This window comes from Orbicella franksi, chromosome 10, assembly GCF_964199315.1.
Source record: "Orbicella franksi chromosome 10, jaOrbFran1.1, whole genome shotgun sequence".
In the NCBI taxonomy this organism is placed as follows: domain Eukaryota; kingdom Metazoa; phylum Cnidaria; class Anthozoa; order Scleractinia; family Merulinidae; genus Orbicella; species Orbicella franksi.
The window spans coordinates 25,047,889-25,072,008 of record NC_138154.1 but is presented as its reverse complement, the minus strand read 5'-3'; the positions used below and the strand labels follow the sequence as shown (position 1 = coordinate 25,072,008).

The 24,120-nt window shown below is 38.2% G+C and overlaps 1 protein-coding gene and 1 long non-coding RNA gene across 2 annotated transcripts; one reads left to right on the top strand and one right to left on the bottom strand.

The window, feature by feature from the left end:
• Positions 1-992: 992 nt before the first annotated feature.
• Positions 993-2,861, bottom strand: LOC145500532 (uncharacterized). The gene is made up of 3 exons (XR_014051109.1): positions 2,401-2,861; positions 1,466-1,537; positions 993-1,168 (listed from the first exon to the last, which is right to left on the bottom strand). It is a non-coding gene; the product is annotated as an uncharacterized LOC145500532 (long non-coding RNA).
• A 3,995-nt stretch (positions 2,862-6,856) lies between these two features.
• On the top strand, positions 6,857-17,410 carry LOC145499880 (uncharacterized). The gene is made up of 4 exons (XM_081479403.1): positions 6,857-8,018; positions 11,384-11,723; positions 11,847-12,044; positions 12,481-17,410. The coding sequence occupies exons 1-4, from the start codon at positions 7,953-7,955 to the stop codon at positions 16,971-16,973; spliced, it is 5,097 nt and encodes a 1,698-aa protein (XP_081335529.1). The 5' UTR covers positions 6,857-7,952; the 3' UTR covers positions 16,974-17,410.
• The last annotated feature ends 6,710 nt before the right edge of the window (positions 17,411-24,120 follow it).

Here is a 24,120-nt window from a genome sequence, read left to right as displayed (position 1 = left end):
TGCAATCCAAAATGGCCACACTTTCTCTTCAATATCCGAGTTCACCTGGCAAAAAGGGAGATTAAACATAAAACAAACTATTTTTTTCATCAGCAAATTCGAGACGTGTTTATAAATTTAATAACAGACAATTCTGCAGTGACTTCTTAAAGCAGGTATCAATACTGTATGGTAAAATTATTTAAGAAAACACTAAATTTGTGTTGGCTGGCAAATCTGAAACAAACTTCCTGGTTCTGCCGAGGACATTAAAATAGTTAAAGATTTTCTCTGCAAGATACTTTGAAATGTATTGACATGGAAGGAGATTTTATTAACTTTGGACTGAAACCGAAAAAAACGGAAAATTTGAGGTGCTGGACTTATTGTAGGGAAAAAGCGTTTCCAGCCATTAGCAAGCAGTGAACTACTAATTGAAACCACTGAGTCCAAGAGCTAACGAAGTTGCTTTTCTTGTATTGGCAAATTTTCAGTCCTTCGTGTCATAAATTTTCCAGAAACCAAGTGAGGCAAGTTGCAGATAAATTTCTAACACCGGCAATAAATATTTTATGAACGTTACTGCTGAGCTTTGGTCGTACATTTAAACAACATTTCTCAGTTAATGAATAGAAAACTGCAAAGATAATATCTGGTCTATCTGAACCAAGATGTTTGCAATACTTACTTTGTACCAAAGAACATTAGAGCCACGCACTGTCATACAAAATGGACTTGTTTTCTCTCAGCATATCTTTTTTAAAACCTGCATGAAAAAGAAAAGAGGAAGCTTTGATACACTGACTTTTAAAAATTGCGTTAGGCTTAGGAATTTGGTCAAAACAATGCAGAGCTAGCGTTTCACAGGGACATTTAAATCATAAATACTATTCAGGCTGCGTTTGAACGCACAAAGCAGTATACATTTTTTTTTTGTTACATGCCTGAAGACAGTTCATTTGGTTATTTCCTTCAGGATGTACTCAACATGATAAAAGAAAATCAATTATTTTCTTTCTTGGACTGATACTGCAAATGGTATAAGAGAGAAGAGTTAAGAAAATGACAACGAGCTTATCTGACTATAAAATCTTTCAGATGTCGTCTGCTTGCATCGAAGCGAAGGGTAAAACACTGCAATCCAAGATGGCTGCATTTTCTTTCAATGCACGTGCACTCTGTGTTCAACCTTGGAAAAAAGAGAGCAAATGTCAAGAAATGAAGTAAATCTCCTTTTATTCAATAGAACAGTCTTGTAGTTGTACAATGTTGCTATTTTCAGGCATATTACATTGTATTCGCTAGCCTGAAATCAAGAGACTAGAGAAATGCATTTTATAGTGGTGACTGGCTTTCTTTTCGCTTAGAAAATTTACTGAATACAAACGTGCTAGGTCTGGGATTCTGGTGGTATATTGTATTTCGATCAATCTTGCTCTGAATTAAATCGTTTACCAGGAAAACGACGAACAAATGACAAAACTACCAAGTACTTATCTGAGATCAGTCATTTCCTGTAGTCAACTACCAGGTTGCGCTAGAGCCCAAGAACTACAACCTGCAATCCAAAAAGGTTTCTGTTGCATTTTAATTGAAATTACCATACACTAGAACAAAAAATTCATAAAATTGTAGCAAGGGTCAAACTGAACCATGGCAATCAATTTATCGTGATAGCTATCTTAGTCAGAATTTTTAAATCAGACTTTGCAACAAGGTCAGATCATACTTGTAAAATAAAGATAAAGTAAAACCTAGAATTTACCGGAAATTGGAGTTGATCGCAACATGAAGAGACTGATAAGGAGAGAACGGAGCTTCAAAGCTGAACACGGCTGCTCATAATAGACTACGAGTAGTCCCTCTTTCGCTTAGTCCGTCGTGCGTGACGCGAAAGAAATTCGCGAGAAAAAAATGGCCGCGCGAAATCCTCGGGGCTCCTCGCCTCCAGGATTTCGCGCGGCCATTTTTTTTCTCGCGGTTTTCTTTCGCGTCACGCACGACGGACTAAGCGAAAGAGGGACTACTCGTAGTCTAGCTCATAATGGTTATATTTCCTTTGGGTTCCCTCTGTTCGTCTAATGTCAGAAGGAGAGAGGAAACTGTCAAAAATATATCACCTTTGAGTTTGAGGTCTTATCAGTCGGTCAATCAGTTTGGTAGTTAGAAACCGGCCATATAACATCGGACAATATCGCCTGCATTAACAAATTTCTTAATGTTCTCTTAGAATTATTTTCTCGCCAGAATTCAACGCAAGTTTGCTCGAAATTGGTTCCATTCGTCAAGTAATTTCTGATTTCACGAAAATGTGAACAATTATGAAAACATGAGGATAAATGAACAAAAGCCACAATGCAATTATAACTCAAATCTGCCTTAATTTCTGAAATTCTAACCAAATATTTTGATATTACTTACCCGAAAATGTATCAGAAATCAATCGGGAGGCGAAGGACAAGGATGGCTGTATAACATTTCAACAAAGTCGCTTTCAAAGTAAAACCGACTAAATTAAACTCCAATTAAAACATTCACGAGCAGTAAGTTCAGCGATTGTATGGAAACAAATTGTTCCTGCATGAGAAAAGAATTTAAATTCTCAGGGAATATTATTGACGTAACTTTAAAACTGTTGATATTAAGTCAGTCAGATCTTCATACCCTTAGTAACTCAGAGCATCGGAGCAATGGATAACAAGCCGGGTATAAAACACAGGTCACATTCCACAGGTCAAGAGTAGAAATCCTTACTCTACAGATGAATAACTATGCCAAAAGTTTCCCCTCGATCTAAAACAACATTTTCGCAGAGTGCTAGGGCTAATTAGGGCTAGGAGACTGAATCTTGGTGCTGTTTATTTATCTGTAGTGCAGTGACTCTGTACTCTGAGCTGTGGAATGTGACCTGCAGTTCAGACCCGCCAAGGACAACATTAAACAGTTACAAATACGACGAACAAGAGAGCTAGTATTTCTGAAATGTGGTATTCAGTAAGAAACTTTCAAACCTGCTATTCCGATGTGCTTGTCTAAACGAACTTGGTAATTTTTTATTCCGAAAGTTTCACACCCTCCCAGTATTCAACAATTTCTTCACTGTGTGGACGTAAAAAATTGCTCAACGAACTGGTTATACTAAACCACTAAACTGCGGAAAAAGGCAAGCGTAGCGAAACGAGGCGAAAAGCGAACAAGATCATGAAATGAAAAAACGAAAGCGTATACTTATCTGCGAAGGGGAGCACATCGACGAAGATACTGGTTCACTTTCACAACACACGACGCTTTCTGACACTAAAATGAACGGGATGTCCTTCGAGACTTCCTTACATACACGATTAAAATTCATTCCACCCACTAGAAAAGTGTTTGCTGCATCAGAATATTTTATTGAGATTTCTGTGCGTCAAACAATAGAGCATACAATGATATCAATAAAAAAAATATCGAATAAAGCACGCACTCAGTCGCCAGTTATTTTCTTCTAAAAAAGTATAGGTATTTCAAATGAAATTCGTTGAATAGTTTTCAAGAAGTTGACTCTTGAAGTCCTTTGTGATATCACTTAAAACCTCAAGGAAAGACTGAACATGTGTCTTCGGGAGCTTGAAATTCATCGCCGCGTTTTAAATGCACGTGTCTTATTCTCAGTTGTGTTGGCATTTTATAGAGCCAAGCCCTGAAAACTAAACGTGTCAGGTGTTTACCATGATAGGCACGGAAGGCGTGCTCGGACTATTCGGTGACAACACTGGGACTGTAAAATTGTGTAAAAGCAAAAAACATAAACATATTAAAAATAATTCTGATAAATGTATTTAACATCAATTCTGTCTTGAATTCCAAACATGATTTGTTACCCACAATGCAAGGATTTGAGTTAGAGTCAAAACTAGAGGTCCAGAACAATGCTTTTCTCTGACTTTCCCTTGATAAAAATAAAATTTCTCTAACCAAATAAACAACAGACATAGTAACGGTTTCTAGCCTGCCCTCAGATTTCTATATTGCAAAAATCCAAGTTGTATAATTTCAAAGTAACAACTTGGATTCTTGTTTGTTTTCAAAATGACTGTACAACTCTGATTTTTTACGACAAAAATCTTAGTTGTATAATTTCAAATGTACAACCCGGATTTTCCTATGAAAATCCAAGGTGTGCAATTTTTCTAGTGATAACTTCATGGGTTGTCACAAAATAAGAATGGCAAACCCATTTGGAGCACTGTCAGAAAATGTGATCAAGAACTTCATGTTAGCCAGCGGATGTATTCAATTTATGTTAACAACTAACCGAATCTTGCGGAAAGAGCTTTTATTTCAGATTTGCGCCGATGGCATGATTCTTGACGATGAGGATTTAGAAGTGAACAGCCAACCAGCTCCCAGACTGGAATGGTAAAATTGTTTCACTTTCAACGTTAACATATTGTTGTCCCCACATTGGCCAGCAATCGACCACCTTGATTGGTTCTGATCCGGTTTACAAGGCTGCCTCAGTCTTTGATCACGCGAACCGTGCGGGAGGCGTTTTGCTGAATTCTACCAAGTCTGCACAACGGTACTTGGTAGATCAAGTTAAGAGTTCAACGATAAGTTGTCCTGGTTTAGTCCTATGTTTACTTCCGTTACAGCTTCCTTAGTGCTTGTGGTAACATACGGCTTCTGGTGTGATCCGAGGAGGAAGACAAGAGAGACATCCAGGATACAATGGTAAGTCCTCTGAAAATACAATCAACCTCCCATTCTTCCTCTTGCGACGCCTTTTAACGTTTGAAACCAAATGGTCCATATTTTGCATGAAACTAGGCACAGACAAAAATTGAGTAATAACCCTCGTTATTTTCCGATTTTGTCGGAGGTGCGGTGGCCTCATGGTTAGTGCGCTTTGTCTCCGGATCGAGCAGTCAGGGTTCGAGCTCTGGCCGGGGATATTGCCTCGTGTTCTTGGGCAAAACATTTTACTCTCACAGTGCCTTTCTTCACCCAGGTGCATAAATGGGTACCGGCGAGCTTAATACTAGGGGTAACTCTGCGATGGACTAGCATCCCATCCAGGGGGAGTAGAAATACTCCTAGTCGCTTCATGCTACAAAAAACGGGATAAGTCCCGGCCAGATGGGCCACTTGGCTCGTATGCAGACTTCACCTTTTTACCTACTTTCCGATTTTAGCAACTGCTTCTTATCGCGTACTTTCTGAGGTTGGAAATTAAACTTCCGTTTGTCGCCATTTTTGGGCAGCTTAACAGCTACCACTTGTCGGACGATTCATTTTTAAATAACTTGCTTTCAAATAGATAGAGAGAAGAAGGGACAAATTTTCTCGAAAATCAGTTGTCCCTCTTCAGTAATATAAACTTTGTGATAAGACCTAATAAGGGCCATCTAACACAAATATCAGATTTGTTTCAGCTTGTTGGATCTACTACTTTCCGAATGTGGCTATTTTCGGAACTTTAGAGCATTATCATGGAGCACTTGCCGAAAGTAAATACCAGACATGAATGCCTTTAACCAGCACTGTCCGCTACATCTGAATAGACCTCATCACGGTTTTGGAAGCCAATTTCATACAGGGCTAAGATTTAGTCAAGCTGTTTCGTTAGGGTTAGGGGTAGATTGAGTTTATGTTTATTAAACACCCTATTAGAAGGGGCGCTCTAAAAGCCGTTCGTACTTAAATTCGATAGAAACCATCCTCGAAGACCCAGGGGCTGCTAGCCGGGACGATGCGATATTTTCGGGCGGGCGAAATGTTCCGGCGAAAGTTTACTTCAAGTGCGGCTTGTCCGCTCTTGAGCAACCATATTTTAGGAAAGAAAAACAAAACCCTTCTTTACGTTATAACCTTAAAGTGACAAACATAAATTACCATAGCCAGGTACCACATATAAAACAGTAAAACACCTGGGTTGTCAAAGAAGGTAAATACTGACCAATAGCTCTTTTGCTCTTTCTTATATGACTAATGTGATTCCATGCATTAAATCCTTTAATTTGTATCTGTTCCTTAACTAGTTGGGTAGATCTAGGCCTCAGTCATTTTCTTTCGTTTTTGTTGTTTATAGTCATCATAAACATTCCAAATACCTGGAAAGAGAATTTAACCATGGATATTGCCTCACTCATAATTTCTTCATGGACATTGCCTCATGCGGTCATTTTTTTTTTTTTCTGGATACGGCTCTGGGATCTCGCATTTTAATTATCCAGTGGAAACTATATCGATGGTTACATCTTTTCCTTTCCTTGCAAACGGGAAGTTATTTCTTGTCATGTTCATGTAATTTGATGCCACTTTCAAAGTTTGTCTGTCATTTATTTTATTACACCAATATGCAGTGCATTATTTTTTCTTTTACTACATTCATTTTGAAATCACTTGTGATTTCGCAATCTGATTGGTTCTCAACAGTGCAATTTATTCACGAATCCCAGTATTTTTTTTCTATAGATGGTATCTTTTTTTAAGCCAATAAGAATGAAACACTAAAACAAAACAGCCAATCAGATTTCAAGGCTTGTTTAAAGTTAACAATCAAACTGAACGAAAGCCAGTGCGATTATTTCAGAATTCCACTGTTTTTTCGCTTGTTTCTAGATAGATCTTATCTATAATTATCTCATACTTTCAGCTCTGCCTTTTCTCTCACTCTGAGAAACGATATGCTTTGAAAAGGGCATTAACTGAAATCAATTAAAAACCTCTTTCAGTGTTCATACAAGGTTCGGACTGAATCAACCAAATCTGTAAAGTTAGAGCACTTGTTTCCTCTGTTTTCTGTGTAGAGAAACACCGTCATACCAAACGAAGCTTTTTTATCAAACAATGTGAATCTGATTCATGAAGTATGGGCTGTGCAGTCACGGTATTTTGAGTTATTTTGGCCACATACAAAATTATCTTTAAATGGTAGGAAACCTGAAAATAACAGTTTAATAAGATAGAAAAACACCAAAGAGATAATGATAAACCATAAAGGAACAAGGATGGCTAAGGATGGAGAAGATTAACACAGATGACAAACGACGAATTTGAAAAATTGAGGCTAAACTTTTCAATATGCGCAAACCGTGACTGAGCTCTATTAACCTGATAAACCACAGTGTTATTTACAACCGTCAGAGACTATCCCCAAGCTGGTGAACAATTGATGGTAATCAGGACCCCAACAAAGGATAATCTTGGACAATTAAGATATTGCAACTAATAGGATGTAATCATAATCGAAATAAAATACTACGATAGTTACGCAGGGTATTTTTCAACACACGGTTTAAAATTTTCAAACCAAGACCACAATCTTTTCATTATGACTTAAGAATCATGAAATGGCAGCATGCTTGCAGTTTCAAGTCTTTAACATGTTCTGAAGTAATCTTAATTTAAACGTTTAGAGGCTTTTTTCTTTTATTAAGAACTCACACCACTGTTCAAATAAATCAACGTGTTTATACATACTATCTATTTAGAAGGCGGCCCTTGAGGCATTTTCAGGCTTTTTTTTTGTAATTCCTGGTAATTGCTAAAATCCTGAATTACCGGCATTTCAAAGAAAACTGAAAGTGGTTCCCCCCTGTTTTTCATTTTTCTCGCATATTGAATTTCTGTACTTCTTGGAGTATGCCAAATGATCCTGAAGCGAGGGATTTCTAACGTTTGAATAGTGAACTGTGATTCCTAGAGCGGAGAGGAACTCAGTTACACCTGGAAAATTTTACAGTGTTATGCTAGCTATAGAGAAATATTATTTGCGTTAGGCTGCATTAAAAGATTTAACAGTGGGAGACTACCACTTATAAACAGCCGGTACCAAACGTCGAACAATATGACACCTGCAGGAATACCATCATCGAATGCGATGAGCCGTAGTTACGTGTAATTCTAAGAATTATCTAAGGGTGAATCTTACGGTACGTATATACATTCTTAAATTTGTTCCCAGTGAGCAAAATAGAGTGAGGAAGATGTCGCAATTTGCGACACTTTTGAAAATATTTCGGTGGTTAATAGCCCTCTTTATTACACTTACGGTAAGTTCAGTGATCTCTTGTTACTATTGTTTTCATTTAGGGTAAAACTAATTTGATGCGTATTTTCACACAATGTCACCGGCTTTTTGTTACCTTGTAATTGATAAGTTAGCGAGTCTTTATTTATATTACTGCACTGTTTGTTTTGGTTATATGTGTTCTATATTCGTTAGACATGTGGTATTAGAGTTTTGGTATTTACAAATATAGTCCTTGTTCTAAAAATGCATGTCTTCTTTGTTTTGTGACCACAGTGTGATACATGACAAGCCTTGAAAATAGCGTTAAAATTGTTAAAGACACTTTGAGCGTTAGCGTCATTACCGGAAAGGATCAAAAAAATCTGTAACAATGAAAAGTGTTTTCTTCGGTTTTACCTTGTACAGGAACAGTTTATACAAAATATCATAAGTAACTTATCACAAAACAATGTCATCATCTTTCAAGTAGCGTGTCGTGTCTTAAACTGAAAAATCAAAGTGATTCTCAACCGTCAGTGATTATGGATCAAACAAGACTGGACAAGAAAGTATATTTTCCAACACGCGTTTAAAAGCCAGAATTTGGAGATAAAGAAACTCAAGATAGCTCTTTGGTGGTATGATATATTTCAAGAACTGCATAGTGCATCCTAAAATTTCATCATAAGCACGTTAAAGGCATGTCCTCATCGCCTCGTCTAAACACATCTAATGAAATTTTTCTGAAAATTGATCATCTATGGAGTTAACGCTGCCTTGGATATCCAATATCATAATAACGAAATTGTTAACGCTTCTTGAATTTCAGTTTTTCCCTTTTCAAGCAACTCCTGGGAGTTAGAAATCCAAGAAAGACAAAATAATGAAGGTGCTGTAAGATATTTTTCAGTAAGCAGTGGAAGGAAAGAAAATAGCAGTTTGGAAAAGAAAAAAGTGTAAGAGTTCAATCTTTCGCCGCAGGATGACTAGATTCAATTAGTCGGTTATTTTGTTCTCCTGAAAGTTCATTCTTCGTGTTTCCACGTGTATTTAACCTTGATGCAAACGTTTTCCGTATCTTAAGGACTCGTCCAAACTATGCCTAGGAATGTGAAAACGGAGGTTTCACTCTAAAAACGAATCACATGTTTTCCGCCCACACTGCGCCGGAGGAATTTTAAAACGCAACAATATATCGCCGGTCATTTTGGAGTTGTGGTTGAGAAAAACTCGGTCAAAGAAATCACATGATAATCGTGACGCCATCGTTTTCGAAAAGTTCCTTTTTCAAAATTTTTTCTGTCCACACGAAAACGAAAACGAAAAGCTCGCGTTTTCAAATTCCCCTAGTTTGAAGAACGTTTTCGAAAAGCTCCGTTTTCGTGACAGATTAGTGTGGATGGTAGGCCTAATCGTAGAAATGAAGCTGCGTTTTCAAATTTCTCAGTCTGGCATAGTGTGAAGACTGCCTTTGAATCAAAGTATTTTGAAAGCGAAAAAAATTATGCATCGATACAGAGCTGCCGTGTTTTTGAAGAACCTCCGCATTGAGAGTTTGATTTGTTAGAGGAGGATACTTGAAACCAGGTACCAAGCTAAAACCTCGATAAGGAGACAGTTTAACACCTGTCTTGCATACTTTTGTGGTGAACCAAAACGTCGGTTGCTTCTTGTAGATTCATTTTAGATTCATAATTTCGTTCCAAAGGAACAAAGTAAGGGAGGTGTCGCATTTTGCAAATGCTCGAAAACATTTTGTTCGTTGTTCTCTGTATAATACTCCCAGTGAATTGCATTATTATTTTCACGGTTATCACGATAAATTCATGTCATTCTTTCTAACGCTGTCATCTTAATTTCCTCACAGTGTTATTGAAACATGAAGTTTCTTACATTTTTGCAGTTTAGTTTACTTGTTTTGTTTTCCTTTTACAGCGTTTCACTTCTAAATTACTGTGCTGTTATAAGGCCAGTTTCATACTCTTTTGACACTCATGTTATGTTCTTGCCAAGCTCATGTAACATATCCATTCTGTCGGGAGGTCCTTGTTTCCCTGCCTCTATTCAGTGACGGTTGCATTTAAATGTAAGACCCAATTCAAAGGACTTTTTCTTTACCTTTCTTGTTTGCTGTGTAAAGCAATTGAACTCAGGCCATACAAAAAATAGATATCACTATGCTATAAAGAAAATGCGAACGCAAATTCGTAAGGACAACCGTGTCTAATTTAAACCTGATAGAATTCCTCAGATGTGTTCACGCCTTTAGTGTTCAAGTCATTTAGTTCTGAGCTTTTTCGTCAATAAAGCCCTGCGATTTATTATTCCACAAATCAAATCCAAAATTTGCATCGATGGAAACCTAAAATTTAGTGGTCTAGCCTTGTTGAATTAAAACCTATTATGCCAATAAACTGAAGCATGCAGTAATTGAGCTGTTACAATAGATCGTTCGATTACAAGGCTTTGAACTCAAATTGAAAATGTGAAGCACATTATTCAAATTCTGTCGCTGTGTCTTGGAACAATCATTAAGAACTAATTTCAATATGCTCCGTCTAAAAAACAAGAACAAAAAGTACATATATCAACCCTTTGATTTTGGTCGGAGGGACTTGACTCGAACTGTTACTAATACCCATTGCTGAAACTACTTGCTCTTCCTAAGAAATGATTTTTCTGTAAGAAAGCACAGGCATGAATTCCCTTCATTCTAGGAATAGCTGTTACAGCAGTTATTATTAGTTTGACATAGAAACGAAGCGAAAAGGTCAATTTTGCTTTGTGTTGATAAACTTTGATATTTTCTCTCCTTGTATGCCCATTAAAACTAAAATAAAATTATAAGACTGAAGCCTCAACTGTAGTAACAGTTGTTAGTGCATGGGTAGTTCCAGAAGCGGGCAAGATGAACCAAATACTGTGTTGTAAATGTCTACCCTAGCGGGTAAGATCGTGCCATCTTTCCCACTCGGGATTACAAGCTGTTTCCAGCAGGAAAAGTGTGTCGTTAATACCATATAACACTCACTCACATTCAATCCCGGAATGCCCAGTGGTACATAGGGCATACCATATAAGACCAAGCTTATTCGGTGAAAAAGGCTCGTTTTTCTCTCGTGTTTGTGAGCTTCGACTGCGTCTTACATAAACACATACAAAAAGGATTCGGCAGTATCCAGCCAACCTCACTGAACAAGCTTGGCTAATAACCCATATTTATAACAAAATAACCAGACCCATGCTTAGCTACTGAATGACACATATGCTGTTTGCAATTCCCCGGTGCATTCTGTTTGTAATTTATTATTTTATCTGTAAGAGGGTTGATGCGTTAAAAGGTCTTGGGGATTAAGACTGATAAGAGACTGATGCACTTGACAATTTCTGTTTAACATCTTCCAGTTTATTGAGGCTGCCAAACATAGTTCCGCTAAACATGATGAACAAGGAAATGACGATTTGTTCACCAAATCATTGCAAGTTAAATGGTTCAACAACTTGTCTAACACCCTGTGCAACGAAGTCTCAACTTCTTGGAAAAACAGAAGGGGTTCTTTTGAGCCAAAAGTCGTTGTTCAAAGCCTGACTGCTTTATTGAGAGAAGAAAGTGCTACTCAGGGAAAGCAAGTAGACGATTCCTTTTTTCAAAGTTTGGAAGAGTTGCAGACTGACCCTGACTTCAACACAATATTGACGCAGTTTGATGATGCACTAAATGGAAAGAGAAATATGATGACCATAGGTAAGCTGATTGGTTTGTTACTTGCTTACGTTTCTGTTCTTTGTTTCAAGCTTATTTCGGTGTGTGCGCCCATTGGCCCATGTGATTTTGTCACGATTTGTGGGAATACTCATTTTGTTTAAGGTACTGATCTGCCAGAACTTCAAGAAGAACAATCAGATCCAATAAAGGACGTGGGCCTCAAAGGTCTGGTGCTAACTGGAGAAGGGAGTGAAACAGAGAACGACTTGATAAGATACAGTAACTACATGTCAGGAGCAGGATCCACCTTTGGTGGTTTTATGGCTGGTCTCCCTCAAGATGTCAAAGAGTTAACGAAAGGTAATCAACGTATCAATGCATTTAGTCATAGCATAACATCGGCAAGGAGCAAATGTTTAAGTAAGTAGTTTTTAAATTCACTTAACTTAATACGACTGAAACCAAACGTACGCCAAAATCATCATCATCATCATCATCGTCATCATCTCCTTCCTCTTTCACTTTAGGCTGCCACTTTGTTTAGAATCATACAGGTCAATCAAGAATTCCATTCAAAATAGGAATACATTAATAACAGTATTTATACAGGGGGCGCACTTCACTAAAAAATGGTATTGTGTGAGGCCCTAAGAGAATAGAATAAGCTAAGAGTAATTATTTATGACAAGTTAGAAACATAAAAACTTCATATAGTTTGGTTTGAAGAAGAGCTTTTGGCTGTCTTTACTCTAGCACTAAAAGTATCATAAATTCCTCGTTTATATTTTGCTTCTAGGAACGATGAAAAGCTTAAATTACAAACACGATGCTCTAGAATACAAGTTACAGAAAGGAATTACAGTCGATGAACTCAGAGATGAAAACTTTCAAAAAATTGTCAAAAATAACATAGAGCCTGAATTAGAACTTCGTGCAAAGAGAAGCGGAGTAAGTAACATCCAAGAAATGGTTGTGTCAGAATCATTTGACAAGATCAAAGAACTTCCAGGTGTTGGTGACGAGCAGAGATTGACTCAACAGAACTTCAATACCCAAAAGAAATTAGCTCAGCAAAATGAAAGGATTTCATCAAAAAAAGTAGCTGGTAGAATTTTACGTAAGGTTGGCATCGGTGTTGAGACGTCTACCACTGCTTTTAGTCTGGCTCAGGGAGGGATTGATACTGCAGCTGGAAGTGATATGATAAAGAGAGCTCGCGATTTAAGAGCACAGGGTTCAATTACAGAGGGTGAATATAATGAAATGACGAGAAACGGTCGACTTCGAGTTGCTCAAGGGAGCTTTGGTCTTGCCAGTGGAATGAAAAGTGTTGTGACATTTGTTGGGAAGAGGGTTGAAAACAAGATTTTGGAAAAAGTAACCCAAGCCAGTGTAAAGTTACTGGAACAGACTAAGCGTTTTGGGTCTTTTATTGGAGGTGCCATATCAGTTGGTACGAGTGTTGTGGCAATGGCAAAGAATGCTATTGCTGCAAGTGATGCTGCTAAACAAGGCCTGGTGGGTAAAGCGGTAATCTATGGAGTCATGGCTGCTTTTGATGGAATTACGGCTATTCTGGACGGAATAGGTGTAGCTTTAGATATTGTATTTCCACCCTTGGGGCCAGTCGTAGGTTTGATTAGTACGATTTTGCAAGTTGTTAATACAATTCTTGGTTTCTTTGCTGATTTGGTCGACTTCAGAACAACTGCACAACGAGTACACGATGAATTTGATACCTACGTAAAATCGGATGCATTTCAAACATATCTGAATAACATGGCAGACGAATATCAGCAAAGGGGATTTGACATCTTCACTTACTATGTAGATGCAGATGTTGCAGGCATAGAAGCTGACAAGGAAACACTCCAAGCTGAGATGAAAACCGTTACAAGGTGTTTAAGTGCCAGAGCGAGAGCAGATTTTAACAACAAGAACAATCGAGTAGCTTTAGTTGATGCAACATCTTTGGGTAAAACTTTGCGGGGTCGAGCAAATGATGATGAGATTGTAGCTGGTTTTGGTCCAGATCAAATTTATGGTGAAGAGGGAGATGACATATTGTTTGGACGAGGGGGAAGCGACACCATATTTGGTGGACCGGGTAATGATTATCTTAATGGCGGAACAGGAAGGGACACTCTTTTGGGCGGGAAAGGTGACGATATTATCAGTGACTGTGAGCCTGCTGTCGACTCACGTTGCGAAGGTCAAGAGGGAGAAGATACTTTAGAACTATCTGGTAGACCTTTGATCTATAACGAAGACCTTTGGAATGGAAATTATGTCACATTGGGGCCAGAATGGGAAGCTTATAACTGCCGCAATCCTTCAAGGATATCACCAGTAAAAGGAATATATTTGGATATTGGATATACCTCAGGCTCCCAAAAAGGACGATCAGGAATTAATCTGGGATCCTGTTTTCCTGGGTGGCCGGACGGCTTCAATGAACTCATTCACAAGCCAGCTTTCCTTTCTTCGAACGGCAATCTTAAACAGAAATTTGTAGACCTTTTCAACCGGAAAAACCCCGTATCGCTGGGCAACGCTAACGAATTAAAAAGTAAAATGTTGTGGTTTTTAGCAGAGAAAACTGGTGTGAAGTATTTTTGCGATGGGATATCTTTTTATGCAGTCTCTACATCATCGGTGCGAGTTGCCAGAAATGCCGTTAGTAGTATTCCTAGAAGTTTGGTGTCCTACAGTAATGGACGTCTACGTTACTCCGGAAGGAGGAAAGTGGAAGCACTATTAGTATGTGCTTTTCGTAGAAGTTTCTTATTCGATGAATTTGAGAAAATCTCTGCTGCACGACCAGGCAATTTAGCACTCTTGTCTAACTACGTTCCAACAACTGTCATTGGTAGTGATGACCACAATGTTATCGATGTTTCGTACGGCCTTGGTGATGTGGTGTACACTGGCGAAGGAAACAATGTTGTTTCCATCGGATCGACAATAAACTGGTATCATTACACAAAGAAGACGGAAGAGAACGCACCACCCGGAATTAGACATGGTGGCCTTTACAACTGGACGAAATACATTGTTGGTGGTGGAGGTGACAACACTCTTGTTATCCAATATATGACTTTCCCTACAGAATTACACACTGAAAATAATTATTACGGCCAATGGGATTTAAGAAATATTGATAACATAGTCAATACTGGGTCGTTCTCCCGCTTTTCTACTCATGTTGTTTACTTGAAAAACATTCAAACTGTTGAGGTGCGACCTCCTGAACCCGGTCGGAATTACGATCAAGATATTAACATAGATGCTAAATACTATGATGGCGCAAGTAGGTACATTCTCAGCCATTCGGATTTTTTCAGTGGCCCGATTTCAACTGAGAAAGGTGTAACGGTATTGCCGAGAAGACTCGTTAACAGACATCGCAGCTATTCTATCAGTCTTGGCAAAGATACTAAAAGTACCATTTCCTTTAAGTATTATGAAGACGAGGAATACAAGATTGACACTATTAATATATACCAAAAGTATAAACACGATGAAGGGTTTCTAACTTTCCAACCACCTAAAGGAAGTTTGAGGTTGGTAAATGCGATGAATGTGATCAGCTTCTCGTCGTGCAAAAAAATCGTTGGAAGTGACAAAGAGAACCTTCTTATGGCTGTCGGTGGACAAACAACTATTGAAGCCAAAGGTGGAGATGACACCCTCGTCAGTACTCGTGGAAGACACCGGTTGATTGGTGGTCCGGGTGCAGACACCTATGTACTCCATGGTCCTGTTGTGGTGGATTATTTGACGATTTCCGTCATTATGGGAGATGACGGAAGAACCATCCGATGCAAAACAACCATTTATGGAGACTGGAAAGAGGCCGAAAAAGAACTTCACATCGACGTTCTACAAGATGATCATGCAGACGTTCTTTTGAATACTGTTGAGATTGTTCCAGTAGAAGGCGACAAAGAAAAAAATTTGGGGACTATTTCAAAGGATACCGCTGACAGAAAGTTAATCTATAGACCTGGTTCCAATTTTAATTCCATGAAGAGAAATCAAGCTAAAGTACTTAGAATTAAATATACAACAACAGGGAGCATGGCTACAATTAAGGAAGACGACAATGGAAATCAGTTACGTTTTGAGTCCATAACTAGTATTGATGATTTGACAGCAAGCATTGAAGACGATAAACTGGTATTCAAGGATAAATCAAGCCCTCCACGAACTGTACTTATTGACCACGAATGGGGCAACAAGCTTAAGAGAGGAATATCATCAAATTTATTTGACCTCATTTTAGACTTTGCCCAACGTTTCCCGTTAATGCTCTTTCGAAAAAACGATCAAGAATTTAGCCGCACGACAACAAAAGATACAATAAGAATCCTGTACGAGCATTTGAAATACCTTGAGACTGCTCTTGGACAAGAGTTCGACACAATCCTTGATTCGACATCTCTCCCTTCTGACGTGGGCGCCGAAATTGATGTTGGAAATGGTCAGAATATTGTCCTTGCGAAAACAAGAGGAAAAACTTACAAACTTGGCGGAAAATCTTCTGGAAGCATTATCGTAGCTAACAAGTTCACCCAAGGCACAGGAAAAGTCACCATTATAGGTGGAGGTGACTGGAAGAGTCTCAATGCAGTGGTTCTTGGAGTTGGATCAGGTGGAGTGGCCGACATTCGCCTGGGGCCACATGATGTCATCATCACTGGTGCTCTACAGAACGAAGTACGCTTCTTCTTGTGTGATGGCGGCAGAACTTGTCTAAAAGATTCCCAACAACGCAAGTTGATGGAAGGATGGTCCACTTTTTACTGTAAAAAGCTGATCTTCAAGAAGTCACAACAAACTCAGATCATTATGAATTGTGGGCCATACCTAGACGACAAACTCTTTCCCTCGTCGAGGGAGTACCCTATCATCGTCTCGCACGGTTCAGACAGGCAGCTCAAACTGGACTTGCCATTCAACAAAGAAGATGCGATAATTGATTTATATTACACGTACGGCAATGGCAAGAATTTGCTTTGGATTAACTTCAAAGAGCAAAACCGACCTAGCCGTGTATATGACAGGTCATGGCGACAGCCATACTTAATCATCCCAGCGGGGGATGTGAAACCGCCGGAATTAGATGCGCAGATGTTGGTCAACGCTATCCGCTTCCAGTTTAAGGCTGGTATCCAATTCAGCAATAAGCTGGTACGAAATGCCCAGATCTGCCAATTTGTCGTAGAAGCGTTAAATAGGTCTCGGCCTCACGGATATGTCTTGAATAACCTGGATTTAACATGTTAATTGAAACCATTTCAGATGGCGATCCCGACACAAAAATGATAGACGGATTCGAAGTAACATAACCCGAAAAGTTGTTACCCTTCGAGAGAGTCAGCAACGAACCCAACTTGACTTTCATAAGATGGCTGGCAAGAGTTTTCGTCCCTTTTAAAAGCAGTTATCGTTTGACAGATCAATACTACCACTTTTTCCCGAGTGATTTTACAATATTGTTTGAAGCAAATGCCCAATCGCTTGTGAACAATTTTTGGTCATCTTTGGGTCACAATAGGGTACTAAATCAACAGTATAAACCTATAGCACGTTTAATTTTACCTTAAGTGCTTATAACTTAAAACTCTAGACTAGCGACATCAACTATTTATTATTGCAATGTGATAAAAATGCCTTAAGATACATCTTTTTACAAAGTTTAAAAAAATCGTGTGGAGGGCGAAATGTTTTATGAATTTTGCAAAACGTTGTATCTTGTCATGCTAATAACATTTCTACGATACACGGAGCTCGTTTTTTAATTACATCCTTAAAGCGAAAATAAAGAATTTTTTTTTATTTCACACTGTTACTGTGTTAACATGCTTTATTTGCAAAAAGACTACAACTTGTTTACCAATGATAGGGCATATGTGTGATACCACTGTTGCAGCAGCATCTGACAAAGAGTGGTAGAATTGATCCATCAAGATATAACTGATGTAAAGAGTGGAAACTGTTGTCAGCCACCTTAAAAAAGAATCAGGGATAATTGATTCTCAAGGATTTTCATACCTAATATCAAGAATTGACCGAGAATACAACTGCCTCAACAATTTTACAAATAAATCATTAGTATAAATGAAGAGGGATTCTCTCGACCCTTACTTAATTTCACAGACGTAGTTCAAAAATAAACATTAAAATAACTTACCTGATTATACAACTAACCGTACAATGCCAACATTGCAAAATCTACCCTACGGAAGTAAAGATGAGCTTAACGAGGCTTCAATCTTATATAAGGATCACGCACAATACTTATCGTTTAACATTACAATGGTAAACAACATCACCTAATGGACTCTTTCCTAAAAGTTAACTAAAAGATAGATTACTAGTAGAACACTGTAGGTTAACAAAACTTTATTTCTCCACATATCGGATATTATGACCAAAAGCTCGTTTAAATGCAAATGCGCCCTGTTGGATATTAAATTAAAACTATTATCAGATATAATTAACAGTGACATTTGATTGTTAAAATGTACAAATAAAAGTCATGATATAATAGTTAAACCTGTTACAATCCCAATCTGTGAAAGTACAAATCCAGTCATTGAGAAGCAAAAGCAAAATGCTAGTGTCAGCACGATCGATCTTTTAACAGTTAACAAATTTTTTACGAGATGTTAGCTAAATAATCGTATTTCTACTCGCAATTCAACTTAAAGACCACAAGATCGTAATGACAGAATGAATTAATATTGTTTCTAACTCCATTCGGGAACCAGCGAACAAAAAGTTTTGACTTCTAATGGACTATTCACAGACACAATGATAGCTCGAGATGTTTATAACGAAGCGTAAATGTTAACGTTTTTGGGGCTGTCTTTTTGGGCGCTATGTTTCAATGGTCGCCACAAAAACAAGCAACGAAAACCACGAGTAAAGTTTATGATTTCTTGCTACTGCGTCATAATTTCTTAACCGTAAACCGCAAGATAAATGTGAATGTACCCGCAAACCGGCACTCAAAATTGGCTTGAACCGCCAAACAGTCAGAGTATGAAAGACCCTCTCTAGGGGAATATTGGTAAATTAGACATGCGTTCGAGATTTAAGATATTGGGGATAAAATTACAGGAAAACAAAACCAACTTAAACGACTTTTGGTCCGAGTTATTGGGAGGTTTAAAAAATCGTGGGTTTGATAAATCGGGATTCCATTGTATCAGAAGCATATAGCCCCAACATGCTTCTGACTGTATACACAGCGCTCACATTAAATTGGCAATATTTAAGAAATAGAAAACATGTACCGTGTTTCTATCGAGTTAAATAGAAACACGATTTTTAACAAATCAGCGCGACTATTTTCTTAGGGCTGTTTTCTAAAATAGTATAATGATAACCTCTGTTTTTCTGGTTTTTGGTGGTAATCTTTTATCTAACAAATCTCAGTTTCTGAATCACTACACCGTTCAGCAATAAAAAGACCTTTCAAACACAGGAATATGCTCGGAAAAGTAAACAAGTGGTTTACATGGCAGGTTTAAATTTGAAGTGACTAGTATTACAACCAGTTCTTTACAGTGTGATCTCAGTAAACCTTCATTATATACATGCATGTATATAAAAGTATAAACTAGAAAGAATATCAAAATATATATTGTAATAGCTCACTATGTCGAAGTAGCTTGCCTGACAGGGACCGCAGGCATCACTTTGAAGCCCTGTGGTAGGGGTATCAAATCTGGCCAAGACAACCAAGCGTTACAGGTCACTGTTACACTATTTATCGCGCCATTATGGTTACAACCCCAATAAATATAACAAAAAAAGTGGTAGGGCTGCAGCTCTACAAGCCTTCCACCCTAAAGTCCCTGTGCCACAGTATACTTTAGTGATCTTTTTTGATGAACAAAGTTCACAAACTAAGGTAAAAAAAAAAAAAAACCGCCAAAGGTGCAACAATGAAACATGATGGAGAAATGTATATCTCATCTTCAGCGCCTTTGTTTCTTTTCGTCACATGGTCAGCGAAAAATTATTTAAAACAAGCATTACTGGGAATAAGAGTGGTATAAACCTAACAAGACTTGCATTGAATAATTAAACAAATATCATGGGTTTCTTGTTTGGGACATGCCAAGATTCCTAGTTGTGGAAATTTTTAAAAAAAATTAAATCCCACTTTTAATGTTTAACAGTTATCCTGTTCGATAAGTTCAACGGATACACCCATTCCAGGAACCGTGAAAGAAATCGCTCCTCAAGGAGCACCAACAACAAGCAGGGCTAACAAACAAAAGAAACAAAAGAAAGCGCGGAGAGCAACTGTGTGTGGGCAGCTGTGCATGGATAATATTTCAAATGGTCTCAATGAGTCCGACGATTCGTCGATATCGGACTCATCAGAAGAGTCTCTGTCAGCATCCCTGTTATTGCTGTCAAGTTCCGAAATTTTTACAGAACCTTTCTTTTCTCTTACCACGAATATTTGCCCGCCTTATACGATAACTATAGCTTCATCCGCGTGGCGAACTTTCGCTTCTTCACTCATTGATGTATTTTCATTCGTTCTTCGCTGTTTTCGCTTTTTCGAACTAGTCCATGGTTTAAACGTGGTCTGTGCTTACTTATAACTTAATAGAGACACGCCTAATACCAAAGATGCTGGGTAGTCAGAACAACAATGCTGATCAACTGAGTAGTCAATTCGTGACATCCATATAGGTAATTCCCGCGAAAATCGTCTCGGTTGATTGCATACGCGCTATAGGGCTGTCAATCAAGAGGTAAACTTTTACTTCTGGTGAAAACGTAAAACCGCCATTTCTCCGCCAATATTTAGCCTTTTCCAATTTTTTTTTTCAGAAATTAGAGATTATTCTTCGACCACTATTTTGACCCAAAAATCCAAATTTGAAGAAAATTGCCGACCCGAAGGTATACTGTAACCTTAAGAGAGCTTCCACTGTACTTTGGTCCTGCAGTTGGTTTAACTACGGTTTGAGATTTGCTGAGTAGCCTAGTAGGTAAGTAATTGTTTTGGTTCTGGTTTTCCGACACTCAATAGCCCATTGCAAAAAACGTGAGAGGACTGGGAAAGAGTATGGTTGTTTTCCGTTTGTTTGAAAAACTATGATATTCAAATGAAAGATAAACTAAATTTGAGAGTCTTAAGGAAGAATAGAGGCATTTAGAGGAGGAAAATGGCAAAATGATAGCTCTTCAAATATCACCTAAAATAGAGAGTTTGTATGGACTGGGTAGACAGGCCACAACATTGTAAGGGTTTGTATGGAATTTTGCCACTATTGCAAGGCTCCCATTTGGACAATTTTCCGCTGAAAACTCTCAAACTTGACTGGGTAGCTTTTCATTTAGTAACATTTCATTTGAAATGTTTAGATTTTCAATGTAATCAATATACGAAACTCATCCCAGTCCTCTCGCGTTTTTGCAAACGCCGTAGACAATGAGTCGAACCAAGAGACGATCAAGGTACTTTATACCTTGATCTTCTTTGGTCAAACCTAATCGACAAACAGGTCGAAGCAGAAATAATTACAGGTTTTTTTCAGTAGTACTTGCGACTACTGTGAACTGTTCACCGAAGTTTGACTTGGTGGAACTGAAAGGTACTTAATTTTGGTTGACTCACAGGGAGCACACAATCTTGTTGAATAGAAAGAGAGTAAATAAAGGAATGAAAAGAACGAATAGTTTACCTTTGTCTCCTGTTGTTATTTCTTACGCGACCTTACGGAAAAAATCGCTACACGTACTTACAAGTCCTGCGTCACACTGTAGCGATAAACTCGTACCTAGGCCTTTTCGCGCTATGCAAATTTTTTTTTTTTTGGTTTACATCAGAAGCATATCACCTAGAAGCGTTTAACTCTGGTTCAATGCTGCCGATTATTCCGAACCAATCAAATTTAACTTCCTAATATGAAGAAAGGGCTCTCGCGTGGATATGTCATAAACGCGCGGACTACACGCGGACAGCAATGAAGGACACATTCAGTCGCTGCGAGTTGAGAGAAGGTTGGTGTTTCTGGGCCGATTTCTGCTCTCATCATGAGAATCAAACGAACCTTTTCTAGGAGCTGCCAGTGTCATACATAGGCCAGTTATTTGCCAGGTCTCAATTGCATGTAAGCTTTTTTTGCATCAAAACTAGTCAATGGAAATCATGCTATGCTGAAAACGTTTGTTTAGCACGCGCGCTTTCGTTTGCTGGATAACAATGAACAGTATTGTGGATTATTTTTGCGTGATAGTTGAACTTAAAGAAAATCGGACTTGAAATTGTGGCTTTTCTCTTGATTTGTCAGATGTTCACGCCATGATTGTGTGATTTATACCCTTGTTATATCACGATAAGTGAAAAATTTTGTGGCTCGGCTTGTTCCCTTTATATCTTAACGAATGCTTTCTTATAAATAAAACTGTTGGAGCGATCTGTGCTCATAGTTCTTTAAAAAACGTTTAAAACAGATCTAAAAAAGTAAAACTGTCGCTAAATTTTCGACTGCCTTCTGCGGTCTTCTTCAGAGAATGATGATTTCGCGCGATTCACAGAATTTTTAATAAGCTGGGACGTTATTGCTCGTTGCCCCCTAGGGAGGCAACCAGTGGCGCATAAACCCTTGGGAAGGGTGCTCTTTCATTTACGGAGTTTTTGTCTAAGAAGGAGTGCAAGGATTCCAAAAACAGTCTTTTGTTCTTACCGCTCACACCTGTTTCAAGAATGTTGGCGTAACTATGATGTATATCGTGGGCGGATTCAGCATGTTGTTTGATTGCGGAATTGACATTTCCATTGGTTCCGGGCTTGTGTTCGGTCCCCCGAGATTTCCAATTTCTTCTGCTTTCCCCGACATACGTGAAAGAACATGTCCGACAGGTCACTTTGTACACAATGCCTTTTAATTGCTCTTTTGTCGGCCGGTCCTTGGGCTTTTTGAAAAACATTTCCCAATGTTTGTATTGGTTTGAAAGCTGTCCTGATGTTTTCGCGGCTCAAAATGGAAATGTCAATTCCGCAATTAAACAACATGCGGAATCCGGCCACGATATACATCCTAGTTACGCCAACATTCTTGAAACAGGTGTGAGCGGCAAGAACAAAAGACTGTTTCTGAAAATCCTTGCACTCTTTCTTAGACAAAAACTCCGTAAATGAAAGAGCACCCTTCCCAAGGGTTTACGCGTCACTGGTTGCCTCCCTAGGGGGCAACGACCAATAACGTTCCATGCAGCTTATTAAAAATTCTGTGAATCGCGCGAAATCATCATTCTCTGAAGAAGACCGCAGAAGGCGGTCGAAAATTTAGAGACAATTTTACTTTTTTAGATCTGTTTTAAACGTTTTTTAAAGAATGTTTTCTTGTTTTCTTGTTGTAGTACGTATGCCATCCGTTTGTTTGACCGATGTTCAAGGGTTTTGGATCCTGCTTTGGATACTAACTGCTCTACTAAACTGAGACATCATCTCATTTACCCTGCATTTACATATTCATTACCATGTTACTGCCTGTCTTGAATTGTTATCTCAATTAAAAATTTACTACTCTTGGATGTTATTGTTCAATCATTTTTGATCTCCCACTTCTGTGCACTTGTTTTCCTTTGAATGTTGGCGGTAGTGGGAGACTACACATAAGCTTAAATCAATAAATAAGTGTTTTATGTGAATTTACACATGACTGTCAACCCACCTGGTGTTGAGTTTAAAAAACATACTTTGTAATTAAATTATTATTTTCAAGTAGATGCAAGTCAGTGTTTTTTTTGTTTTTTTTCATCCCCAATCTGCAATTTAAGTTACAACCACTGTAAATAGTATGAGGTCTATTATTTGTCCAAAACATTCTTTTCATGTAATTCAACCAGGCCTTTCCATTGAGCCCAATTTCCCTTTACATGGCCTCACATGAGGGCCCCTCACATGTACTGAGAACCCAGGAATGGACACACCGAGCAAATAAAAGTTACATACAACAACTAAACACTAGGTGAAGAGAAATCTCTAACTCTCATCAGTTTTAACATTGATATTGTCAATGACAATGACTGAGGCAAACTCATTAGTAGGCCTTTTACTTTAAACACATTCAAGCAAGTTTAGCAAGACCAAAATCATCTTTATCACTCTTGTCTACAAAATAAATACACGCAGTACATTAATCTTGGATTTGTAATGTTATTTTTTGCCACTTACATTGGTTGCCCTTAACTTAGTGATTGTTGAAGCAAACCATACCCTACTTCCACAATATTATTATCAATTTGCCATTATTTATTGATTTATTGATTTATTCCAGTCACTGCAATTTATATTTGTTATTTTGAAAGAAACATCGTTCATTAGGGACTGTTCGTTTTTTATGGGGTGGGGAGGGGGACAGCTGGTGGGATTTGATAAAAAGTACCTCTTCAT